Source organism: Perca flavescens, chromosome 10 (genome assembly GCF_004354835.1).
Source record: "Perca flavescens isolate YP-PL-M2 chromosome 10, PFLA_1.0, whole genome shotgun sequence".
In the NCBI taxonomy this organism is placed as follows: Eukaryota; Metazoa; Chordata; class Actinopteri; order Perciformes; family Percidae; genus Perca; species Perca flavescens.
In genome coordinates, this window is record NC_041340.1 from 24,388,339 (window position 1) to 24,412,838 (window position 24,500).

Genomic DNA, 24,500 nt, shown 5'->3' on the forward strand with positions numbered 1-24,500 from the left:
TATTTCTTATTCTCCTCTCACCTTTTTCCATTTGTGTTTCTTGCTTTAATATAGATTTCATTATATGTGACTATTTTGGGAAATAAAAATTGATACCAACTTGTTTGTCAGGTTTTTAAATCATTTGATATCCTGCTAGAGATAACACTGTCAGTAGCTGTGTGTGCTGCATCCTGTTGGTGCTCACTAACGAATCATCACGGTCATTATTAGCCAACACATTGCTGAGAAGATGGCATTTGGCAAGCTGATGGGTCCTGATGAGAATACGATCAAGGCTGTCTACCTTGGCCCTCAGCAGCATACCTCCCTGCTTCACACTAAGTGGTTGCTAGGCAACAGCACTCTGTGGCGGCCGGGGATTGGTGGAGGCCTTTGAATTAATGGTGAGACTACTACTGTCAGTACATATTGTCCTGGCTAAGCTGCAACACACCGTTACAGCAGAACTCAAGAAAGGGAAGATTCTTAAAAATGAGAGAAATTTAAACATCCTCGGTCCCACACCGAGGCTCCGGAGAAATATATGTTGCAAACTGGAGAGATTTGGAGGGAGGAACGGGAATGAAAGATGTGGGGGTTTTACAAGTGTGTGCTTGTGTGGGAGGCGCAGCTCTTCTTCCTCCAGGCTCCTTAAGCTGATATCCCCCGCTGTCTTTCAAGCGCTTTCACTGTTGCAGCAGAACGCTCACATCTACTTATATTTCACAAATCTTCTGCATATAACACCTGAGTTTGAATTGCCTTTCTGGTCCAATCATAAGCATGCGATGATCTGCCTTGACAAAACACAATTTGGTTAAGTGGAAGTGCCTTTTTGATCTTTTTCGTCTTGCCTAAAAGTAGCGATCCATTATAAAGAGAAATCCCTCTTCTGCAGACTTCACCCTCCCTCCAGAAGCCCTCACATTGATCATCTGTAGTAACATGAAAGCTTTTATCTCCAAATCTTGCCTCTTAAAAAAAAAAAAGAAGAAAAAAAAAATTCCACCCAAGCCAGGTCACTAATTTAAAGGTGTATTTGTCTGCACACAGTTTGGCATTGTTGTTGCTATGAGAAGCTGGAGTTAATTACTGTGATTTACTGATGATTGGAGAGCTGAACAGAGATTTTGCCATTAAATTACCACTCACTGCCAGAACCCGACCGTGGTTTCCAGGGAAACTGGAAATTGTGAAGCTTTTCTATAGACACAGCCACAGCTAAGAAAGCGAGGATTGCCTAACACAGATTCTTCTAGGGACAAACCTGCAGCCAGTGCAATCCCTATCAATCAACAGTGGGGCTGTACGGACAGATGTGGGTCTCTGTCAACAGTGAGATTTTGCGATGTTTGTCCCATATGTGAGAGAGAGAGTTGTGAAGTGACTTCAGTCTGACTTGGACTGCTGAGGTATGTACGTTACTCGTGATTCCCTGCGATGTGTTTTATCCTGTCTGTTTTCATACAATAGTTTAAATTTGAAGTGCTCTGGGTCGTGCGTGACTGTTTCCTATGTGATTATGGATTAAAACAGAATTTGAATATGAACTACGGGGATACATTTTTAGGGTCGAAAGGTGGAATTTTATATATAATCAATACAAACAGTCAAATGTTCAAAAAAATCCAACATTTGACATGCAATGTAATCATTTGTTTGATAATATTAAATATCCCTGATTTCAGTGTCCCATGAGACAAAATCGGCATGTTGATAGTTTCTATCAAATAGTAGAAATGATGTAACTTGGTTTCATGCCTGTGTTTGCATACTTGATATCGATATCGCATGACAGTCTTTTTTTTTTTATCAACAAAAGACGAAGACTTCATTTTATCCTCTTGCTGGGGCTTGTTGTTATAGTTACTGATTACGTTCGTACAATTTGCACTAAGCAGTCAGCGCTGTGTTTGTGCCCTGCAGTTGATTCCACCACTTTAAATGCAGAGACAAAATGGGAAGTCTGAAGGACAAGATGAGAGGTCTCAGAGAGGACCGCAAGTCCTGTGAGAAGACAGACGATGGAGAGCGTCCGGGCGGCTCCGACCGCAGCGCTGCGCCTGAGGGACCTCAGACAAACACGAGTCAAGAGTCAACAACTCGTCGGCCACAACTTCACATGAACGCCGGCTACGTTGAAGAGAGAGACAGGAGTGAAAAATCCAAAGATCGAGAGCTTTCAGGAGAGGGTTGCGTTAAAGAGTCTACGCAGACTGACACCGTCCCTCTTACACAACCCACTGAAGATGATGAAACAACAACAACCACAGCTACACATAACGATACGGCGGTCTCTAATAAGTTCCCGGGTGACGGAGTTGGAGTTGGTGAAATTCAGGGGGAGACGTCTAGGGATAAACACGTGGCTCATGAAATAGAAAAAAAGACAGCCATTGAAAATATATTGGTGCCTGTGCCAGCAAGTCCAGGCCCCTCAGACCCACGATCCCCAGCTCCTTGTGGCCAGCGCCACATGCCCACACAGGTCAGCCTGGAGGTGGTCCAGTGTCGCTCTGCGGCCACCAGCCCCATGACGCCTCCCGAGGGCGGCCACTCCTTCTTCTTCCCGAGCTCTTTTGGGAAGTCCGGAGCCGTGGGTGCCGTCACTAAAGACGCTGAGCTGCAGGTGGGTCACCAGGTGGAGTTCTGCTCCGTGGCCACGTCCCCCATGACCCCAAAGACGCCCTCGACCACAGCTTTCCCAGAGCTCAGCGACAGAGAGGCGGCACAGAAGCAGAAGAATGTGAAAAAGGGTGACGCGCAGAGTTTTCCCGTGACAAAAAGTCTAAAAGAGGCCGAGCCGGAGATAACTGGAGCCTTGGAAAGTATCACGTCAAAGGAGCCGAGTGAGGGCTTCAGCTCAGATGCATCTCCAGAGAGCTCCGCCAGCTGCGCTGCTGCCGGGTTGGTAGTTTCACCTGTAACCCCGCGGGATGGCAGTCAGCCGTGTAAACAGCAGAGGATGGGGAGTATGGACCAAGACATCACAATTCTGGTGACCCACTATGGCAACAATGAGGAGGAAGAGGGAGAGAAGTCGGAATCATCTTGTTTCACCATTGAGCCAGAGATGGTCAAAATAGACGAATATGAGGAACTGAGAGAGAACAGCGGTGATGTAAAGAGGGAGGACGGGATGGGAATGATCTCCGCAGGAACGGTTGCCTCTGATGAACAGGACGCCTCAAACTCCAACTCTGAAGAATCCTCTGTGTACGCTTGGGACAAACCAAAGACAAACGTGAACGCTGAAAGTCCAGAGGCGGAAGAAACCAAAGGTGCGTGTGGAGAGTTGAGAGACGCGACAAAGCCTCCCGTCCCTGAATCTCCAGCCCCCTTCGGCTGCCACAACATCCGCACTCAGGTGAGCCTGGAGGTGGTGCAGTGTCAGTCTGCGGCCACCAGCCCTATGACCCCTCCCGAGGGCGACCAAGCCTTCTACTTCCCCAGCTCTTTGGGGATGGGTGGAGGTGGAGGTGGAGGGGTCGGCACGGAGACCAAAGACGCCGAGCTGCAGGTGGGTCAGCAGGTGGAGTTTCGCTCTGTCGCAACAGCGCCCATGACCCCGAGGACGCCCACCGTCACGGCTTTTCCTGAGATCAGGAAGGACGCAAGCATAGAGGAGAAGATAGTGGAGGAGGAAGAAGAGGAGGACACACATGCGCAGGTGGCCGAGGACAAAGAGGAGGAGAAAGTAACCGGAGAGAAAAAAGAAGAAGACACAAAGGAGGCACCGGATTGCGAGGAGCCGGTGCAGGAAGTGAGCTGGGATGAAAAGGGGATGACGTGGGAGGTGTACGGGGCGGTGGTGGAAGTGGCAGTGTTGGGCTCGGCCATCCAGAAACACCTGGAGAAACAGGTGAAGAAGCAGAAGCCCTCCATGCCTCCCCCTCCTCCGCTCAACCCCTCCGCCATGCCCCTCACTCCCGAGTGCATCCAGGGCCGGGGTTCTGGTTTTGGTTCGGGTAAGGGCCGGGCGGGGGAAAAGGGAGGGCGGGACGGGGAGGTGAGCCGACGCAGAAGAAACCCCTTCCGTCAGCTGATGGAGAACATGCAGCAGCCTCACTGCTGCTCCAGAGCTCACACCGCCGAGTGACACGAGAATCCCGTCAAGGAAACTACAGCTGGTTGGAGGAACACCTGATCACATGATAGAGTGATTTACTTCAACGAGACTTCAAAAATTGTGAGAAGCAAATCACCTCACACAAGACAGACAAAAAAAAAAGCACAAAAGTATTTAATGTCCAACTTTTATCACGGAGCATTAAGAATCAACCAGCTCATAGAAGATGGGGTATCGTTTTTTCTCTTTTTCTTGGAGTTCCATGTTCAGAAAAACGATCAGTGCCATCGTTAGCTCTTCTCCTTTAATATTTTTCACCAAGACCATTCAATTGTCCACTGAGTCATTTTTAGCTGTTGATGTTTTTTTTTTTTTAAGGCACCTCAGACAATATGAAGCCATGGCAATCCTTCTCCTGGATGCTTACAAGCTTAACACAGCTTTAACTGTGGGAGAGGAGTGACAGTGACAGCTTTTGATTGTGATTTATAATGTGATTTTGTTTCAAATGTATATTAAGTTAAAATTGGCGTGTGTGTGCGTGCGTGTGTGTCTGCGTGTGCTTGCGTGTGTGTGTGTGTGTGTGTGTGTGTGTGTGTGTGTGTGTGTGTGTGTGTGTGTGCGTGTGCTTGCGTGTGTGTGTGTGTCTCCCTACCATTAGTGCAGGCTTTTGTATTGTATTCTGCTTTTAGATTTGGCACAATGCTTTGACTTGTTTGTATTGTGAAAGTATAAAAAAATGTACAAATGGCGAGCACAATCAACACCTGATATGAGGAGGATATTTTTAGTCATTACTACTTAATGTGTTTTAATGCCTTGATTAGTGATTCCGTTGTAAAAGATGTGATGAAACCTATTTTAACTGTGTTTTAATTCAAAGGTTGTTAAAGTGCCAGTGGTGTTGGTGTTCATACATTGAGTACATAAAAGCGGGTTTAAATCCACATTTGGAGAAATTGATTTTTATTCACGTTGCACTTGTGATACATTAATTTATATGTCAGTAAACAGTGAAATACAATTTTTAATCCGCTGCTTGTAGGAAGTCACACTGCATGAGTTTTTTTTTTAAATAAGTATCTCAAACTCAAAGCAATCAATGACAAATTAAACAAGCAAAAGGTTAACCCTTTTGGCTGACATGCGTTCATAAATAAGTAATTCATTCATACTTTGATATTATGCAATATTTTCTTCTTTTTGAATTTGTTATTTCTAATAGCATCAACAGCAACAAAATTAACATTGTATGTTGACATAATGTATAATACAGTTTGTTTCAAAGCAACAGTTTTTAAACCGCCGCTTAATATACAGTATTAACAAAAATAAAGTGATCAACATGTGCAACAAACACTTGTTTTTCCTGTGCTTCTGTCCAATTTCCCTTTGTCTAGATAAGGTTAATGTGAAGACAATTTTAAAGGTCCCATGACATGCTGCTTTTTGGATGCTTTTATATAGACCTTAGTGGTCCCCTAATACATTATCTGAAGTCTTTTTCCCGAAATTCAGCCTTGGTGCAGAACTACAGCCACTAGAGCCAGTCCCACAATGAGCTTTCCTTAGGATGTGCCATTTCTGTGTCTGTAGCTTTAAATGCTATTGAGGAGGAGAGAGGGGGGAAAAGGTGGAGGTGGGGGTGTGGCTTTGACCAACTGCCATGCTTCGCTTGTTTGCAAGCCATGATGTCTCTTCCATTCTCATGGGTGGGCCAAATTCTCTGGGTGGGCAAAGCAGAGAAAGGGGAGGTAACCTTGCTCCTCATAAGGAGGAGATTCCAGATCGGCCCATCTGAGCTTTCATTTTCTCAAAGGCAGAGCAGGATACCCAGGGCTCGGTTTACACCTATCGCCATTTCTAGCCACTGGGGGACCATAGGCAGGCTGGGGGAACTCATATTAATGGCAAAAGAAAACCTCATAAAGTGAAATTTTCATGTCATGGGACCTTTAAAAGGAAGAGGTCATTTGGGGAAATCCACTTATTTGCGAGAGATTTATTTATTTATTTATAGCACTCTCATGTCTTTGCACTAAATGTGAATCCACAGCCAGCAGGCAATTAGCCTCAGCATATAAAGACTGGAAACAGCTCGCTGAGCTTTCGGGGTGCTTTTAAACTTTGAACAGAGCAAAGCTGTTCAACCCGTTTCCTATCTTAATGCTAAGCTAAGGTAACCGTCTCCTGGCTGCAGCTTTATATGACAGTAATCTTCTCATCTGAATCTCTGCAAGAGAGCAAAATAAGCATATTTCCCAAAATGTCAAACTATTCCTATAACTGTTGGAAAAACAAAACAGTTGATTCAATAACCAATTTTACAAGATCAAGACACTATGTGGTATCACCATATTGTTAATGTTTGCCATTTGGGTTTTGAATTGAATGTTTAGACAAAGAAAAGTCATCCCTTTAGATGCCATGGATCTTGTGCATAAGGCATAATACATTATTATTGATCAGAACAGAAGGCTACTTGAAGACACAAGGACTACATCCAACACCATCAATGTGTTTGACTGGAAATTTTGGTCAGCCTGATTAGAGAGAAGCGACATAACTTCCATCTGAGACCTCTGGTAAGTGTCTCTCCCTTCATTATTTCCATCACAGGTCTGTAGTGTTGAACGCAGGGTTATTAAAACCCATGGGAGCATTGTCAGAGCCTTTCTTCTGTCCTCGCTGGGCCAGTGCTGCACCCAAAGGCTCAATGTACGCCGGTAGCCGGTTGTCATACTCCTCGTCCTCCTCCTGGATCATCTGCTAAGGGGGAGCAGACACGTTTTGAAATTAGACAGTATTCTATATAAGTACACAAGAAGATGGACTTTACATTGTATACTCACCATTGATCTATCATTTTCAGGCATGGTCATGTATTGACTGTCGTCCAACGAGTCAAGGCTGTTGTGATGAAAGAAAAACAGAGTGATCAAAGCAATCTCCGTATGCACAAATAAGAGAGACTACAGGCAAAACATTATTTTAAATTTTGAGGTTTTGGGCTATTAATTTATTCATTTTAACATGTCTTCTTTCAGACTAGTGGGAAAAAAAACACATCCAAAATACCTAATGTGCCTGTAGATTTCCCTAAATTCACCAAAAGTTTCGATAATGCCTCATTTGAATATTTAAACATACAACTTTTCAGAAAATGTCTAATACAAAAAAGAATTGTCTTAATGTAAGTAATCAACTGGATAATGTTCATTGTGAAATCTAAGTTTTTTCATTTTATTTAAAATGTTTTGCCCCATACACCTGTAGTTTCTTGCATAGTGTATGTATCTTTAAAGGCCGTTATCTCAAAATGTTTTTTTCCCATACTCTAAGCCAGAAATCTCCACTTCAGTAGCACTTTTCAAACTTTGCAGTTTCATTCCTATCTACTGTATATTTTGTAGGTGTTAACAGGGGGCTTGTTTACATATCATTTATAGCCTGATTTATGTAACATTTTCTATCTAAAAACATGGCAAAATGATGCCTCATATTTGCATATTTAAACATACAATTTCCAAAAACTTGTAACAAGAAAAATTTATTGTCTTAATGTAAGTAATCAACTGGGGAAGTTTCGTGGTGAAATTAACTATTAGTTAAAATAGTTTCCCTATTCATCTGTAGAGTCTCCCCTTAATCATTTCAGAAATATGGCTTTCTTTTTTCTTAAATCACTGTTCAGGTTTTTGATTTAAATAAAGGTCACATGCCAACGTTGGAAAGAAGGAAGCCAGCTCTCCATCACAACGTGCGCTCGAGAGCCCACTGTGACAAAATGTCCACCTGGAAACATTCCCAGTTTATCAACCAGCACTGCTGCAGAGTGGAGAGCGAGGTCATGCGTCACTGTGAGCCCCCACCTTGTGGCCCGAGCAAATCGCTGCTACCTACGATGGTGGAGATAGTCACGGAGAGGCTTTCTTTACCTGACTTTGTCCACATCTGAGCTCTCCTCGTCCATGTCCAGCACCATGGTTGTGTCGATGTTGAGGTTGAGAACAGGATTAGCCCTGTTAGAGAATAATGACATACATAGGATGACAAACACGTGTGTTATTTTCATGCAATTTATCTTGTTAATGCTTGTTTCCTCACCCCTCCATGGTGTACTTGTTGGTTCCAGGCACCACAGGGCCACTTTTCTGGTTGTCGGACGTCACCATGGATGCAGAGTTCATGGCTTTAGCTGCCTTCAGCTTCCTCCTGTAGCTGTAGTGTGAAGTGAGTTGATTAGCACAAACAGACACAGTAGCCTACCTTGCATGGATGTTTTTAGATCAATGGTAGGCTACTTAAAGGAATACGCCACCGTTTGTTGAAATAGGGCTTATCACGGTCTCCCCTAGCTGTAGATAGGTGGGCCAACGCATTTTTTTGTCTCAGTGCAAGTAATTAGGTTGTTTTTTTCTTGTCTTTTGTTGGGTCACTTTTACTCACAACATGCTAACCGGCAACATAGGATTCCATTCACTATGCTAAGCTAACTAGCGGTGGCGCTGCCGGTGTTGCACCAGACTAAAACAATGCGTGCACAAAAAATGCGTTAGCCCACCTATCTACAGGTAGGGGAGACCGTGATAAGCCCTATTTCAACAAGCGGTGGTGTATCCCTTTAAGAAACCTTTTCTGGGACAAACAGAACGGTGGTGTATAGTTAATTGTCCGGTCTTATCATGTCCCTAACTTTATTCCAAAATCCTCTTTTCTTACTTTCTGCGAGTGCACATCAGTGAAGTGGTGAGGATAGCCAGCACGACGACGAGGCCTGCCACCATCCCCAGCAGGATGTACCTCAATGGGTCAGTTTCAGGTTCGATCACAGGAGCTTTCCCCTGAAACACAAGTAAGATATATCAGTATATTATTGTGTCTGTGGACGTATGAGGTTCCATTTACACATGAATTGTCGGACACAATCCATTATAAATTACATTAAATTGTAAGTCAAATTAAAAACACTATAATGAAACAAACTGACAGTTCAGCGACATCTTGCTATTCTGCACTACACTCTTCTGTCATTAAATTCTGAAAATAAAGTCAATTATAGTAATGATTCATACAATTGTAATAATTATTTTGGGGTTCCAACCTGAAACCCGTTAACCCGGCTGCACTTATGTTCCAGATTAACAGTCGGTTCAGTAATAAATATCAGACGCAAAATACAATGATTACAGTATACTGTACTGTCATAATAAAACTAATCTTTATTTTAGTGTTCTTCTCAGATACAATTAATGCATAACTACACAGCAATACGTTTTAAGAAATTGTTATTAACCTACGCTTCCAATGAGGCTCAATATTTTTTAGTTTAGCTTAATACTGTATTTTACATATTTGCAACAACAACAAAAAAACAATTTCCTCATTAGTGTCCTGCAGCAAATTTTTCTAATAGGAAAATCTTTCTCTATTTCATCTGGATCAGGGATTTTGACATTTGGAATTTTTGTCTTCTCTGTGTTGTAAATCAGAGGCGAGGCAGCCAAACAGAACACAGACAGTAGTGCTGATGTGTTTCTTGCTATGATTTCTTTTTCAGGGACTCACTCAATGTCCCATATAAAAGAAAGTATCTCCCAGAACAGTGTAAAGTGATGCATCAACAGCAGTGGAAGAAAAAAAAAATGGAAACTTACGCCAAAAACGTACAAGGGTCATGTAATGCTGCTTTTGTTAAAGAAAGTATAACATGACAGAAAAGAGACTCTTTCAGAAAATAAACTCTAAAACTGCTCATACTCACAATATCCGCAAGGCCGAGCTCTATAAGTACAAGAGAGTGTTGAGGGTCAGAAATCATCCTTTCCACTTCATTAGAGGTAAGAGCTGTCCCGTTGGAGTAGACAAAATATGCTACTATGATCGTTTTTCCCGAAGCCCTGAAAAAAGAATACAACTTAACTTACAGACCTAAAATAATGAACCTAAATTAATGATTTCAGCTGTTTTACATTTAAAATCAATCACTTTTTTGTCGCTGCAATTATCATCTACAATTATCAGCAAAACACTCTCTCCTCATCAATATGGTTGTTTACAGAAACACTGGCACCACCTAGTGGACAACATTATGTGTACGCAAGTATGTAAACATATTTCGGAGTTCCTGTCGACACCAGGCAATGATTTATGATGTGTATCTGTATTCACACAACGCGTCATTTATTTTTTCATGTATGGAGATTCAAATTTAGAGGTGATGAGAAAAGGGAACTTGCCTGGATGCTTCAGGAGTGTCAGACCTGATTGCAGCAATTTCAACAGCAGCCTTGGTGGCAGTCATTAGTGCCCTGGATATGTAGGGATCAGAGAAAATAACAAGTCCGACAAGAAACATGATAGATATAAGCATTAACTAAATAAAACGTTAAGAAGTCTTCGATCAACTGATCAGATTCAAATATATATAAATTGTTTAATAAAACACAGTATAGCATGGAGAAATGTACCTGATGATGTCATTGAGGTTTTCTTCAACGAAGGCTTGGGATCTTGTAAATTCAAGTTCCACTTTATATGAGTCATCAACTGCGAAAATCTGCCAAATTAAAAGAAGAGAAGCGTTAACACTGGCTGCCGTCTTACTCTCTGCCTGGTGTTTTCATGAATGAAAATCCAGTTGGAAGATTTGAGTCGCCCACCTCCAGCACGGTGCTGGTGGAGATGTCGCCGGTGTCCTTTGCGGTTACTGTCACCAGATACTTCCCTTTCAGTGATGTATCAAGCGTCTCCGAAGTTCTGTGGAAAGTTTGGGAAGTCATTAATGTGCAGCCGTGGACAGATTATGAGACAACAGGCCCCTTGGCACAGACATATTGTGCTGCTGTTGTGGTCATTTTGCCTCTTTTTTTTGTCATTTTTTCCATCTCTTTGTAGTCGTCTTTCTAGTCATTTTGTGTTTCTTTGTATTTTTCATCTGTGGTTGGCTTGTGTGTGTCTTTGTGGCAATGTTGTGTCTTTTTGTAGTCGTTTTTTGCGTCTGTGTAAACGTGTATATATGTCTCTTTTTGGTTGTTTTGGTTCTCTGTTGTCATTTTGTGTCTCTTTTTGTTCAATTTGCATGTCTTTGTAGTTGTTTTGTGTCTCTTTGTGGTCATTGTATGAGTCCTTGTATATTTTTTTTGTTTCTGTTTGTGGTCATTTTGCGTCTCTTTGTAGTTGTTTTAAGTCTCTTTGTATTTGTTTTGAGTGTCTTTATAGTCATTTTGCATCTCTTTGTAGCTGTTTTAAGTCTGCAGTTATTTTGAACCTCTTTGCAGTTGTTTTGAGTGACTTTGTAGTCATTCTGCCTCTCTTTGTAGCCGTTTTGAGTTTCTTTGTCGTTGTTTTAAGTCTCTTTCTAGCCGTTTTAAGTCTGTTTGCGGTTGTTTTGTGTCTCTTTCTAGTCATTTTGCATCTCTTTGTAGTTATTTCTGAGCTGTTTAAATTTACTTTCCAACAAGAAATATTTAAAGAAAGGCTCTGGTCCAGGTTCTGTTCAAAAATCAAAAATGAGTTCAGCAGTAAAAAAACCAAAGCTTGTGAGAAAACCCCAACACATATGTAGAGCAGAATGAGCTATGGCAGTATGATGCTGAAGAATGATTTTGTACTCACTGAATAATTCCAACATAAATGTCCTTTTGCTGTGTGGTGACGGCATCAAACAGCATCTTCATGTCAGTTATTTGATTGTTGGTGTCTTTAAATTGGACTGCTGTTACTTTAAAATCAATCTGCCTATTTAGTCCAGAGTCACGGTCTGTGGCCTGAGAGCAGCGAGAGAGACACAAGCAAGAATGTCTCGACATCATGTCACATATCTTATTTCCAAGATGAAATCATGTCAGTTATTTGCTTTTCATTCATACTCACAGTGACTGCTGCTACCGATGTTCCCTTACTTGCACTTTCTGACACCACAACTAAATCCAAAAAAGGAAACCATTTTAAACTTCATAATGTTGACAACCAGACAAAAATGATTTAACAAATTGCTCAAAAGTAAAAAAAATTTAATTTAAATGACTTGTGTTTTTAGTTGAGTATGACAGCATGGAATTTAGTTTAAGGGGTCACATGGCAAAAAAACAACAACACAGATTTAGATCAAATTTGCTTCCACACTCACCGAATACAGAATCTGAGAAAATGAATTCGGGAGCGTTGTCGTTGATGTCTGCAATGTTGATCACCATTTGTCCTGAAATAATTAATAGACAAATTAAGTAAAGTGACGTGATATCTGGGTTTGTAAGTCTGTATTTGACCTATGTCTTCATGCATTTACTGCTTTTACTTGATGCTTTGATGCTTTTGCTATCTTTACAACACACCAGTGCTGACCTGTTGTGACACTGTTGTTCTCTCCTTTCTCTGTGTACTCGTCCACCACCTGAGCTTCTATCAGCACCTGGTCACATTGTTCGTAGTCTATTGTTTGCTCCGGGTTGACTCTGACGTCCCCCGTTGGATCCAGGATGAACCAGCTGCAGGGTGTCAGAGAGCCATTGCATCTGCATTTGATGGACTCCAGCTCGTATACTAGTGAGTGGTTTCCATCTTTGTCCTGTGCTGTAAAGTGCCCAACAGCCTCGCTGATGGTGGTGTTCTCCTTTACTGTCACAGGCGCTGTTGGCTTGAACTCGGGCCTCTCATCATTCACGTCCAACACGTCCACGTCCACCCACACTACAGCCATCTTCTGCTCCAGATCTGTTGCCTCTACCTGCAGGTGGAACTTATTGCGAGCGCTCTCGTAGTCCAGCTCAATGTCGGGGTCCACGGTGATGTTCCCCCTGTAACCTGGCTCCTCTGCAAAGGTGCGAATGATGAAGCTGCCAAAGCTTCCGTCAATGATTCTGAAAGAAATGCGGTTAAATTCTGCCGTTTGGTCCAAATCCTCAGCCTGAACAAAACCCACAAAGGCACCTGAATGGATTGAATGATATGATTAAACTTCATCCACATAGGTATGAACACTTGAAAGTGCTTTGACAAGTTAAATACTGACCTAATTCCCCTTCTTTGACAGAGAATTTGTATTCGGGGGCTTTGAACTGTGGTGTGTTGTCATTGATATCCTGGGATGCATCAAAAGAAAACGTTGACCGTTATCATCCTCACAGGAGTGGCAGCTTCTGTCGCAATACAGCTACGATACTTGGCTACAAACTGCTGAAGACTTACCTCTACAATGATGATAACTGTAACCATTGTGGACAACGGGGGAGAACCCTTGTCAGTAGCTGTTACATTGAGCTCGATCCTCCCTTTCAGCTTCGGGTCCAGGGCCTCACGATCAAGCTCACCCTTGTTTCTTAACACACCAGTGTTAGGGTCGATGGTGAAGTTATCACTGTACGTGCTCGGTTCAATTCCAAACACTATTTTACTGTTTTCCGTATCAGAGTCATCTGCATCAGTTGCCTGTCCAAATAAGAATCATTAGAAGAAATGGTTAATAAACTACATTTCTTTCTTAATATTACAAGTTTACTGCATTGCCAAAAATATGTGAACACCCGAATAAGATATGTTGACACCCATATGTGATTGTTTAATATCTCAGTCCAAAACTATGGTCATTATTATGCTGTTATAACAGCTTCCTCACTTCTGGAAAGGCTTTTGAAGATTTTGGAATCTGGTAAGGATTTGCTCCCAATTAGCAACAGGGGCATTAGAGAGGTAAATCACTGATGGGGGGTGATAAGGGCTGGCTCGCTGGTTTAGTTTATCCTAAAGGTGTAAGACAGGGTTGAGACTCTGTGCAGGCCGGTTAAGTTCTTGCACACCAAACTAGGAGTGTGGAGTTGGAAATAAGCGAGCTTCTGTAGCACACTCCTCATCTCTGTTTGAGGCTACAGGCTCAAGGCTAGCAACCTAATCTTCGACCAAACTACTGGCGGTCAAGTTGCATATTGGGTAATGTAGGCCCCAGCTTTTGACAAGGAGGAAGGCTTGCAATTAAAAAAGTCTATATCTCTGGTTCTGCTGCAAGAGATTTTTGATTTATTTTCTGTAAACTGTCCCCCATGTTATAGTGTAAAGTGCTTTTTTAAAAGGTTTCTTAATTAAAAATACTGTGAAATAAATCTGAAGTCTCAATAAAACAAAAATGTTTCCACATCCTCCATCCGTAAAAGTTTGGAAATTAGTCAACAGTTTTGGCTTTCAAATTGCTTTTTGCAACTTTCAGTATTTCTACCTCCCAAAGTAAAGACACAACCGAGTATTTTTTTTTAAATTTGCAATTAACAAAATATGTGGACTTAGGTTTATAACAACTTATTGATACTAGAATTAAAGAAATCAGAAATCTTGTTAAAAATAGCAGCAACACCTACAAAGATGGAAATATACTGTTCTCTTATTGTTCTCCCAGTTACCTCTATCTTAAGTTCAAGCTCTCCACCCTCTTTAACAAACTCCTGGTAATAGTCTCTGTTGATGACTGGGGCGCGGTCGTTGATGTCAGTCACAGTGATCTCCAGTACTGTGGTGCCTGGCTTGTCGTCTGTGTCTCTGGCCTGCAGCGTAGCCGAATACAGAGACCTGACCTCGCGATCCAACAGAGTTGTGTTTTTCACGTAAATTGTGCCCGTTTGTGGCTCCACGTCAAAATAGAGTAGTCTGAAACACAGATACAGGCTGTTAGCATGAGAGAAAAAGTTGCACAGTGGCTGCATTCAAATAAGCAGAATAGTTGGTTTGGCATACATGCTTTCTGGAAGAAGCTTATAGGTGATGTTGCCTTGATCCATCGTGTCAGGATCCTCTGCCTGGGGGGAGAAAAAACAATGTGTGCTCCGCCAGTGCTATTCAAGTGTTTCTTACATGCAAGCTCAAACTGTCTGAGTAACAATCAAGATAGTAAAGGACTTACAGTAATGTTGGCCAATATTGTTCCAACTGGAGAGTGCTCAGCCACCTCTAACTTATACGTGTCCTGTTGGAACTTGGGGCTGTTGTCATTGGCGTCCTTGATGTTAATAGTAACTGTAGCAGTGGAGTGGAATGTGGGGTTTTTATCATCTATGGCAATAACCTGCACCATAACACAAGCACAGGAAACACCTCAGACTGGTAGAGTGCTTTAAGAATCACAGATGACCAAAAGATGAAAGATTTCACTGATACACACACTTATTATCACAGACTCATGGGCTGGTTTTCATTTTTCTTACTTGTAGAATCATTTGCTGCTTTATTTCAAAATCCAGTTTTTGGGGCTGCTTGACCAGAAGCTGAACGATGCTGTCTGAAATGGTAAATGGAGGTTCCACAGAAAACACATCCTTGTCCTCTCCTTCCAGGGTTAGTTGAGTTTTGGAAGTCTGTGAAAAGCCAAGAAAGATGATTCATGCTTGATCATTAGTTCACTTACTATACAGCAAAACTGTATATTTTAGTTGAAGAATGTTCTCTTCTTTGGGGATTTCTTCTCACCTTATCCAGATCTCTGACTGTCATGTTGAAGGAAACAGAGCCGAGTGAGTGCTCCACGACTTCTCCTGTGAAGTGACTCTCCTTCACACAGGAGAGTCCACACTTGTAAAACTCCGGTTTGATGTCATTGATGTCGATGATGTTGATCTGTACATTTGCTTCGGTGCTGGCAGAGTCCCCGTGGATGTTTTGTTTAGACTCAGTAGCCTAAAATAGAATCAAATATAATAATTTCACTGTCAACATTTTCCAAAATAAAGGTTCTCAATTAAACAAGGTTCTCAAGACACAACCAATTGAATTTCTGTTATATTTCACAGACTGCAGCAGGCATTTTTCTTTGGTTTGGTGCTCATGGGCTGTGATTGGGAGAGGGCTGGTTCTAAGGTGAAGGAAGTTATTATAGCCTAAATTATGTTCAGGAATAAATGCCTAGTTTAATTTCCTGTGTACCTTTACAGGTGTGTCTAACCCTGTTCTCACAACCCTCACAAACCCTTTTCTACTTCCTCGCCCGCTTCTCTCTCGTTACCCACAGGAGGGAGGATGAAGCTACAGTATGAAGTCTCACTGAGACACTGCTGCCACGCTGAGCCTAAACCCTTGGTTCCTCACCAAGACACCTCCATTCAACCTGCACTCATCCCCTCGTTCTCAACCCCTTTTTTTCATTAGAGAAGAAGACAACCGATGATGTCGTGTTCTTTGAGGTGACCAAAAGACTCTTTTACTTTGCAGTCTAATTTTGATGCAAAACACAACTGTTGGTGTATTAGCTTGGGCTTTGTTCTCTGTGATGTGAATGATAATCAAAGAACAATGAGAGGATTGGCAAAATCAAAATTTTTGAAAATACATAATATAATTATATAATATAATAATAATATAGTTAGATGAGAAGATGTGTGGATTTTTTTTAAACCTTGAAACTGACCCAGGCTAGCCATACTATGCTCCAAGTATTTATGTGAGCTAAACTAATCCCACATTAGAGTGGTATCAATCTTCTTATCTCACTCTGCAAAATGTTAAAATATTCCTTTAAATCATGGTTGTATGTGTTAAAACTAAAATTATAGGGACCGAAAATCGCCATGGAAATGTATGTGTACAGTAAATGCATACAAGACAGGGTAAAATTATACTTGGAGGATGAAATTGATGTACTAACTGTACCTTTACAGTCAGGCTAACTGTGTCACCAATAAGTTCTCTGTCAATATTTGACGATACAGTTATGACGCCATCATTTGTTGAGATTTCAAACAGGCCATTCACTGTGGAATCTGTCAAACAATATGGAAAGAAACAAAATAATTTCTTACTTATTCACTTAGTGCAAACTACAAACTGTTATTTAGTTGATTAGGCTCACTTTCAATGCTATAGATCATAGCATCGTTGATTCCTGTGTCCGGGTCTATGGCGGTCACTTTGAACACAGACGTGCCCTGGCAAAAAAGAAAAAAAGAAAAACAGAAGTAGTTGAAAGTCTCCTCATATACACACAACTCAAAGCACGCTCATTGTCTGTAGATTTGTGTCATTTACAGCATGATTTTCAGCAGCTTTGTCAGGAAAATGACCTAAAATATACAGCCTGGACTCACACAAGGACATGTGTACATCAGAGTTAAATGCAGATGTCATAACTGTGCAACACGTGTGTAATAACTGAATGGTGGAATAAACTGAATGATATTTTGACAGTAAAACTTTCCGTAACGCAAAACCTTCCGTTGAGCAAATGTTTTGATGCGGCACTCATATAAAATGCATCAGCACTTACCTTAGGAGAATTCTCTTCAACTCTTCCTACGTAAGGAATACCAATAAATATTGGGTCGAGATCTGGGACATCCACAACCGTAACGAAGGAAAAAACAACGCTCGAGAAGTAGTTGGTGGTTTCAGTAAAATGGCACTTGCCTCCGCCATCCTGTCACGGGACACACAAGGATGATGAAATACAAAAATGTTAGGTCTCTTGTCTTTTTTTTACATAAAAATTATATAATAAATAAAGTGCTATTTGAAAATCAAATAACATTTAAAAATCATCAGGGGAATCTATCTAAACATTTAGTGGTATAACCACTGATTATGACACAAAATGAATATATTTGGCTTGTTAAAATACCATATTTTTTACTGTATCAATTGCATAATTAATCAAATTAATCACGTCAGGGAACCCTTTTTTAAAGCCACTTAATTTTTTTTTATGTTATGGTTAACATAAAAACAACTGAATTTAATACCTAACAGACCAAGAACCAACTGTAAATGTTACAGTGCTTCTCAGTCTGCAATCTATTATGATAAGATAAAATAAGATACTACTCCCACAATGGGGCCGTTTGCAGTGTTACAGAAGCAAAGGGGATAGTGCAGAAACAACAGGCATCAGTGAATAATGCATGTGCAAGATATAATATCAAATTCGTAAACAGGAAAAAGAAAAGCAGTAGAAAAACAGTAAACAGTCAAAAAAAGAAGCAGTTAACAGATGCAAAAGTAAACGGACTAAAAGTTTGAATATGTTGTGGTTGTGGATATTTCTGTTGGGATTGTTGTTGCCTGTTTGTATATTTCTGTTGCTCTTTCCTTTTTTGTATATATTGATTATTTATGGTTCTGTACTGTGGTTTTTTTAGGCCTATGTTTCTTTGATCATTGTGTAGGTTTCTGTTTCCTGTTATATTTTGGTAACAAAAATCACAGTACAGAACCATAAACGATCAATATACATTTTTGATTTGATTTGATTTATTTAATTGTATCAAAAAATGCCTTACACATGAACAAAAGACATCAAATACAATCGAGGATAAAAACACAATAAAGTCCAGGACTTATTTCCATAGTGGTCCTCAATATTTCCATTGTGGTCCTCAAAACAAAACAGGAAAGAGCAACAGAAATATAAACAACCCCAACAGAAATATCCACAACCACAACAGAATATGTAGTATTCACAGTATACACATAAAATAAATAATGCACAAATAAAATATTGATAATGGTATTGCATACATGAATGCATTATTAAGTGAACTGTCCCATATAAAGGACAATTAAAACATTTTGGGAAATATGCTAATTACATATTTTGCAAAGAGATAAATGAGAAGATTGACACCACTCTCATATTTGTCTAGTATGAAGCTGGAGCCAAGAGACGGTTAGCTTAGCTTAGCATAAAGACTGAAAGCAGAGAGAAACAGCTAGCCTGGCTCTGTCTAAAGGTAGGCTAACAAAATCGGCCAAACAGAAACCTCTAAAGCTCACAACTTAAAACAGTATATCTAATTTGTCTACGTCATGCAAATCCAAGATCTAAAAAAACAGATATGTTATGTGCGGGATTATTTTTTGGACAGAAGCAGTGATTTCCTGGAATCTGGAGGTTGCCTGGCAACCTCCTGGTTATGACTGGTTTTATGACTTAAAACAGCTTTTATGACTCCAAAAAAGTCAAACTATAGACCCAATCACAATGTCTGTTTACAATAACTTCTGGGTAGTAATATATATATTGCATAATACTTACCGTTGCGTTGATCTTCAACCGATAGAAAGTGCTTAATCCAGTAAAATTCAGACGTCCATTTAATCTGACTTCACCAGTTGTGGGCACAATGCTAAAAAGACTGAATCCATCATTTGGGGTTACCTACACAACACGGTGCATATTATGCTTTAATGAGGTTTATGGAACATTAGAATATGATATTAATCAATGACATGGTTTACAAAGGAAGCTTACTTCATCAATGCTGTATCGAACAATACCAGCATTTGAAGTGTCCGCATCAGTGGCCACCGCCCTAAACAGAGACGTACCTACAATGGTATTCTGATGAATTGGATGAGGATAAAAACAAAGACAGAAAAATTAAACACAAAAATGTTTCTCAGTGTTAACAACTGTTTAAGTAAATTTGGACATAATGATGATGGATTACAAAAATGTATGCTGGAGTAGAGAAACTGATGAACAAAATGTTAAAAATAATTATATGTTTGACTTACTTCGGGGATCTCAATATCATATGAAGAACGCTGGAATATGGGTCGGTTGTCATTGGCATCTTTTAATATGATAGTTAATTCGCTGTCTACCTGTAAGACATTGCATGGTGTACGTTTTGAACATCATGAACAAACTGATATGAAATGGATGATTAACACTAACTTAAAGGTAACTTACAAAATTGGGACCATCAGAGACACTAACTCCAAGAGGCAATATATTACAATCATCACAAGCCTAGAATAAAAACATTAAAAAAGAAAATATTCAATTAAAAAAATAACATACAGAATCAAAATGATACTGTTAAATACTGAAGAGTCTCTACTTTCACCACACCATACCTCTCTATCTAGTTTCCTACTGACTGATACTCTCCCAGTGCTTCTTTCAACAGTGAAGTATTGGGCATTGGGCTCATGGAGTGAATAAGTCAATGGGTCATTTTCTGCATCTGTTGCTTCTATAGTAAAGGCGTAGGCCCCTATGAAAATAACATCAGAGGAACATACATAAATGTGTGCAGTATTTGTTGAGTTATAATGTCACAGTACAAAAGTGCACATATATACCTATGGGGGTGTCTTCACACACTTCCTCAACACGAGTGTTGATTGAAGGACTGGTATTTGCTGTAGAAACACAGTATGAGTAGAATGTTAGGTAGTGAGGTAAAGTCATAATGACAAAATTACAATATAATGAAGTGAATACTCACCATTAGCGAAGCCAATAAGGCACAACAGTAATATACTTCCTGTGATCCCCTCCATGTCTGCAAATAAAAAGAAAGCGCAATCTATTAAGTAGAGCTGGTACAATTAGTCTATTAATTAATAAGACAATCAACAGAAAATAAGTGGGCAACTATGGACAAACGATTAATTGTCAATTATAGAGCAACAAGATAATAAGAGTCTACAGCTATGCTAGTGGTTTTGTAAAAGTTATACTTTGGCACAGTGGTGCTTTGAGCTAAATCCTAAGGTCAGCATAATGTTTACCTTGTTCACCATCTTAGTTTAGTGTGCATGGTTAGGGCTGTTGACATTTGCTAAGTAGCATTAAACACAAAGTACAGCTGACGGTGATGGGAATGTCATTAGTTTTACAAGTATTTGGTCATAACAAATTAGAAATTTGACCTGAAGCACTAAATGAAAGATAAAGGGATCTGTGATTGTTGGTACCACATTTTGCAACAATCCATTTAATGGTTGTCAAGACAGTTCACTAAAAACCAGAAATGTTAACTCCATGTCGGCGATAGAGGAAAAGTCAAGGGTTTACCAATGTATGTATTATTCTGGAAAACTATTATTGTCTAAGCAAATTTTTAAGGCTAATATAACAACTATTGATGTTGATGAATCCATTCAATAGTTGAATAATATGAGACAAAATATATTTTGTTTTGGCCCAAAGTGGTGGACCAGCCTATTGACCGACAGACCAACATCGATCCATAGAGCCGTGCTGCCAGCATGGCTAAAAATCATGGTCAACTCAGGTTCCAACTTTTCAAATGTATTTTTTTTTCTTTGCTGCTTTTCTCTAAATGATTTAACAATGTAAATTGAATTATATTGGGGAAAAAGGTTGCACTTCAACAATGGGATTCTCAGTGGAGTGCTAATCCCAAAATGAAGACATTTCATTTATTCATCTGTGTCATTTATATAGACACTTAGTGGAGAACAATATAGCCATTGATATTTATTATTAATATTAATTCATATTTTCCTCTTGGTAAAAGACCAACATCATTTAATTTAATTAATGTGATGTAACCAGATATATTCAAAAGGGCAGAAAACTGCTCTTGCCCTAATTTATATGGGTTTACAATGTAATAGCATATTGCATATGGCCACACCTGAGTTAGTAATGGTGAAAACACCTGTCGTGACATCACTAAGCGCAGTGTCGTAACATGTAGGAAAGTTTCATTACAGAGAGAGCCGAGCAGCATCATCTTTCTGCCCTGTGTGATTTCCTCTTTAATATTTGTAAAGTTATAGGTAATTAGACAATAACTGCTTCATGTGAAATTATATTAAATCCCAAAACTTTGGTTACATCATGTTTTCCAATTCAAACAAGAACTTGTACAGTAGAATATAAATCATTTTAATAAAACATGAGCAACATTAGGGAACAGAACTTGTCATCATGATCTTGAAAATAATCTTCAAGAGACCCAACAAGTACATTTACAACAAGGACATATTACAGTATGTCCCTCAGTCTGATTTTACATTAATGATAGCTGTAAATTTGTTAACCCTCATGAAGGAATAATCCACTTTAAGGATTTAACAAGTTTATGTTAATTAGTCTCTCTATGGCGTTTTGCCACTGTTTCTACTTTGTGTAAAGACAGAAAAGAATTTGAATCTGCATTTTTGGATGTTATTAACAATCAATCTTTAATAAAATGAGAATAAACAGATTTTAATGCTGGGACTTCGGAGAATGAATCACTTTAATATCTCCATGCTTCTAAAAATTGTTTAATTTGAATATGTATCTATCAAAAGACAAGTATAGGTTATAAATGTACCCTACGGTTACAGTTCAAGATATTTAACTATGTCAGATTAAAGAGAGCAGCCCAGATTTCCTCTTTACTTATCTATTCATTATGAGCAGAACACATTTGACCACTATTAACCAACAATGTGGTAACTAAAAACATCGCACTAACACTTTAAAAATGTAAATTGAATGTAAAACGCCGCAGTCCGACTTACCGGATGACATTTGCAGAGGAGCTTCTCCTTTAATGATGTCTATGAGACCTTTGACTCTGGTTCCTCCTAGTGATTATCTTCTTGTAGTTGTAAAAATAAATGATTAACATGAAAAAGAAACGCACAGCCAATAACACAGCACTAAATCTCCCTGTGTGTGTTAGTTAGAAAAAAAACAGACACCCAAAAGCATTTCACTGGAGAGAAATTAATATAAATATCCACCTGTTGCTTGCTCTCACACATGGCTATATTATGGCTGTGTAAGCCTGGGTAGTCCTCACCTCATCATTGGCTGGCCAGCCCTGTCACCGATAATACATGGCATCATGCCATACTGGGTCACCAGTGCCCATACCCCAACCCAGGAGCTATTTTGTTTGAATGGGTGCTTCTGTTATCATGGCAACAACAGCAGTCTCTTTGCTTCCATTGAGAAAACCCAATGTGACCAGGGGCCTTTCTAAAACGTGGCTCATGAGAACCAATCAGTGGACCAATGCCTTTTACAGAAAACACAGATCCATGTTCCTCACTAATGAGCTCTTTCCAGTAATCCCACCCTTTTGGCCTGTCCTAATTAAAAGCCATCACACAAAAGGATTATCTTCTCTTCTACCCACTGGATTCATTGAAGTATTTAGAATGGAGGTACATGAAAAAACGTTTTGAAAGCATGTATACAATAAATGTTGTGCACATTCCAAACAAAAGGGTTGTTATGTAGTCAGACAGGATTGTTTGGTTTTAAAAAGATTCCCTTTTGACGCCACAAAAGTAATTATTTCTGTTATAAATCATATTCAAAGCATAGCCTAAAGGTACTTGCTACTAATTCTAAAATATTGAGCTGTTACACTAACTGCTCTGAAAAGAGAGAATTGCCTTTTTAATAGGGATACACATGTTTTAGCAATTGAGAGTCTACAGTCACGTTTGCATTTCTGTCAGGCTTAGAAACAGAGCTAAATGCTAATGTCAGCCTGCTAACATGGTGAGAATGGTGATGCTTAGCAGGTATAGTGTTCACCATGTTCACCGTCTTAGTTTACTTTGTTAGCATACTAGCATTAGCAGTTAACACAAAGTAGCTTACTGCTGGGAATGTCTTAAATATTTGGTATTTGGTCATAAACCAAAGTATTGGACAAAATGAAATTCTGACCTGCCTGCTAGAGGTAAAAGATGTGAATGGATAATCAAAGTTATTACATTTCATTTTTAGGGTGACATGAGTGCCTGCAGTGCCTGTACCAATACTGCTAGCATATCTAAAAACAGGATTATGATGCTAATTTGTTTTAATGACTTTTTGTGTTTCAAATGTCAGAAAAAGTATCAAAGTGGGTCAGATTATTGAATAGGCTTTAATTAGTACCTCGTGAGATGAAGATCAGTGTGCATAATGAAATCACTCTGTCAGTTGGCCAGAATATGTGACATTTTCTAAAGAGGTAAACAACCAAAGGCATGTGCTAATAAACCACAGGACATCATCATTTACATGTTCATAAGGAAAATCAACTTGGTTTGATGACAGACATCCCAGAAATCTGTTCCTACAATCTAATCCAATTAGACTTTGGTTTATGATTTACAGTATTGAACACAACACTTCCACCCTTGACCAAGCAATAAAGACATAGAAATGGGTGGGAACGTCACCAAAGCAATTCCAGTAAACAGAAACCACTTTACAAGAGACCAGCTTGCAAAGGGGTCACACCCATCTTTGAATTTGGCCTTCATTTTAATCTCGCTCGGTTGTGATGCTATCGCAGTGACAAAATCTGACAGACATGTAAACGCCTGGCAAAGTACTCAACAACTCGCTACAGGTGTCTCCAGGACCACATTTTGCCATGATGACACACACACACACACACACGCTGACAAAGTGAAAACAGTGTCGCTGTGTCATTTGTCGCTGTCACATCTGGTAAAAAACTAAATTGAATAATAATTATAAAAATGTATACTTTATTAATCTCGCAAGGGGAAATTACAATGTTTTCACTCTGTTGTTATTACACACAGGCCTAAATTACACACATGCTCAGTACCTACATGCACTAATGGAGAGATGTCAGAGTGAGGGAGCTGCCCATGGAAAGGCGCCCCGAGCAGTTGGAGGTTCGGTGCCTGGCTCAAGAGCACCTTGGCAGTGGCCAGGAGGTGAACTGGCACCTCTCCAGCTACCAGTCCACCA

General features: G+C 39.9%; 1 protein-coding gene across 1 annotated transcript; it reads right to left on the reverse strand.

Moving 5' to 3' along the window:
- Positions 1-5,957: 5,957 nt before the first annotated feature.
- cdhr2 (cadherin related family member 2) lies at positions 5,958-20,311 on the reverse strand. The gene is made up of 29 exons (XM_028588814.1): positions 20,257-20,311; positions 20,111-20,170; positions 19,883-20,022; positions 19,538-19,627; positions 19,272-19,361; positions 19,056-19,178; positions 17,292-17,441; positions 16,878-16,953; positions 16,679-16,788; positions 15,503-15,709; positions 15,241-15,390; positions 14,940-15,101; positions 14,774-14,835; positions 14,443-14,686; positions 13,241-13,480; positions 13,065-13,134; positions 12,398-12,982; positions 12,183-12,254; positions 11,927-11,976; positions 11,669-11,820; positions 10,714-10,810; positions 10,522-10,610; positions 10,291-10,362; positions 9,816-9,951; positions 8,774-8,895; positions 8,159-8,272; positions 7,990-8,073; positions 6,904-6,961; positions 5,958-6,820 (listed from the first exon to the last, which is right to left on the reverse strand). Exons 1-29 carry the CDS (start codon positions 20,309-20,311, stop codon positions 6,665-6,667), a joined length of 3,816 nt encoding a protein of 1,271 aa, XP_028444615.1. The 3' UTR covers positions 5,958-6,664.
- Between the last annotated feature and the right edge of the window lie 4,189 nt (positions 20,312-24,500).

Excerpts from the sequence above, each read along its gene's own strand:
- cdhr2 (XM_028588814.1), bottom strand. The coding sequence starts at position 20,311 with ATGGAGGGGATCACAGGAAGTATATTACTGTTGTGCCTTATTGGCTTC. Across the intron at positions 11,821-11,926 it reads CATCGGTAGCAGCAGTCACT|GCCACAGACCGTGACTCTGG; the intron begins GTGAGTATGAAT and ends CGCTGCTCTCAG. Across the intron at positions 8,273-8,773 it reads CTGATGTGCACTCGCAGAAA|CTACAGGAGGAAGCTGAAGG; the intron begins GTAAGAAAAGAG and ends TTCACACTACAG.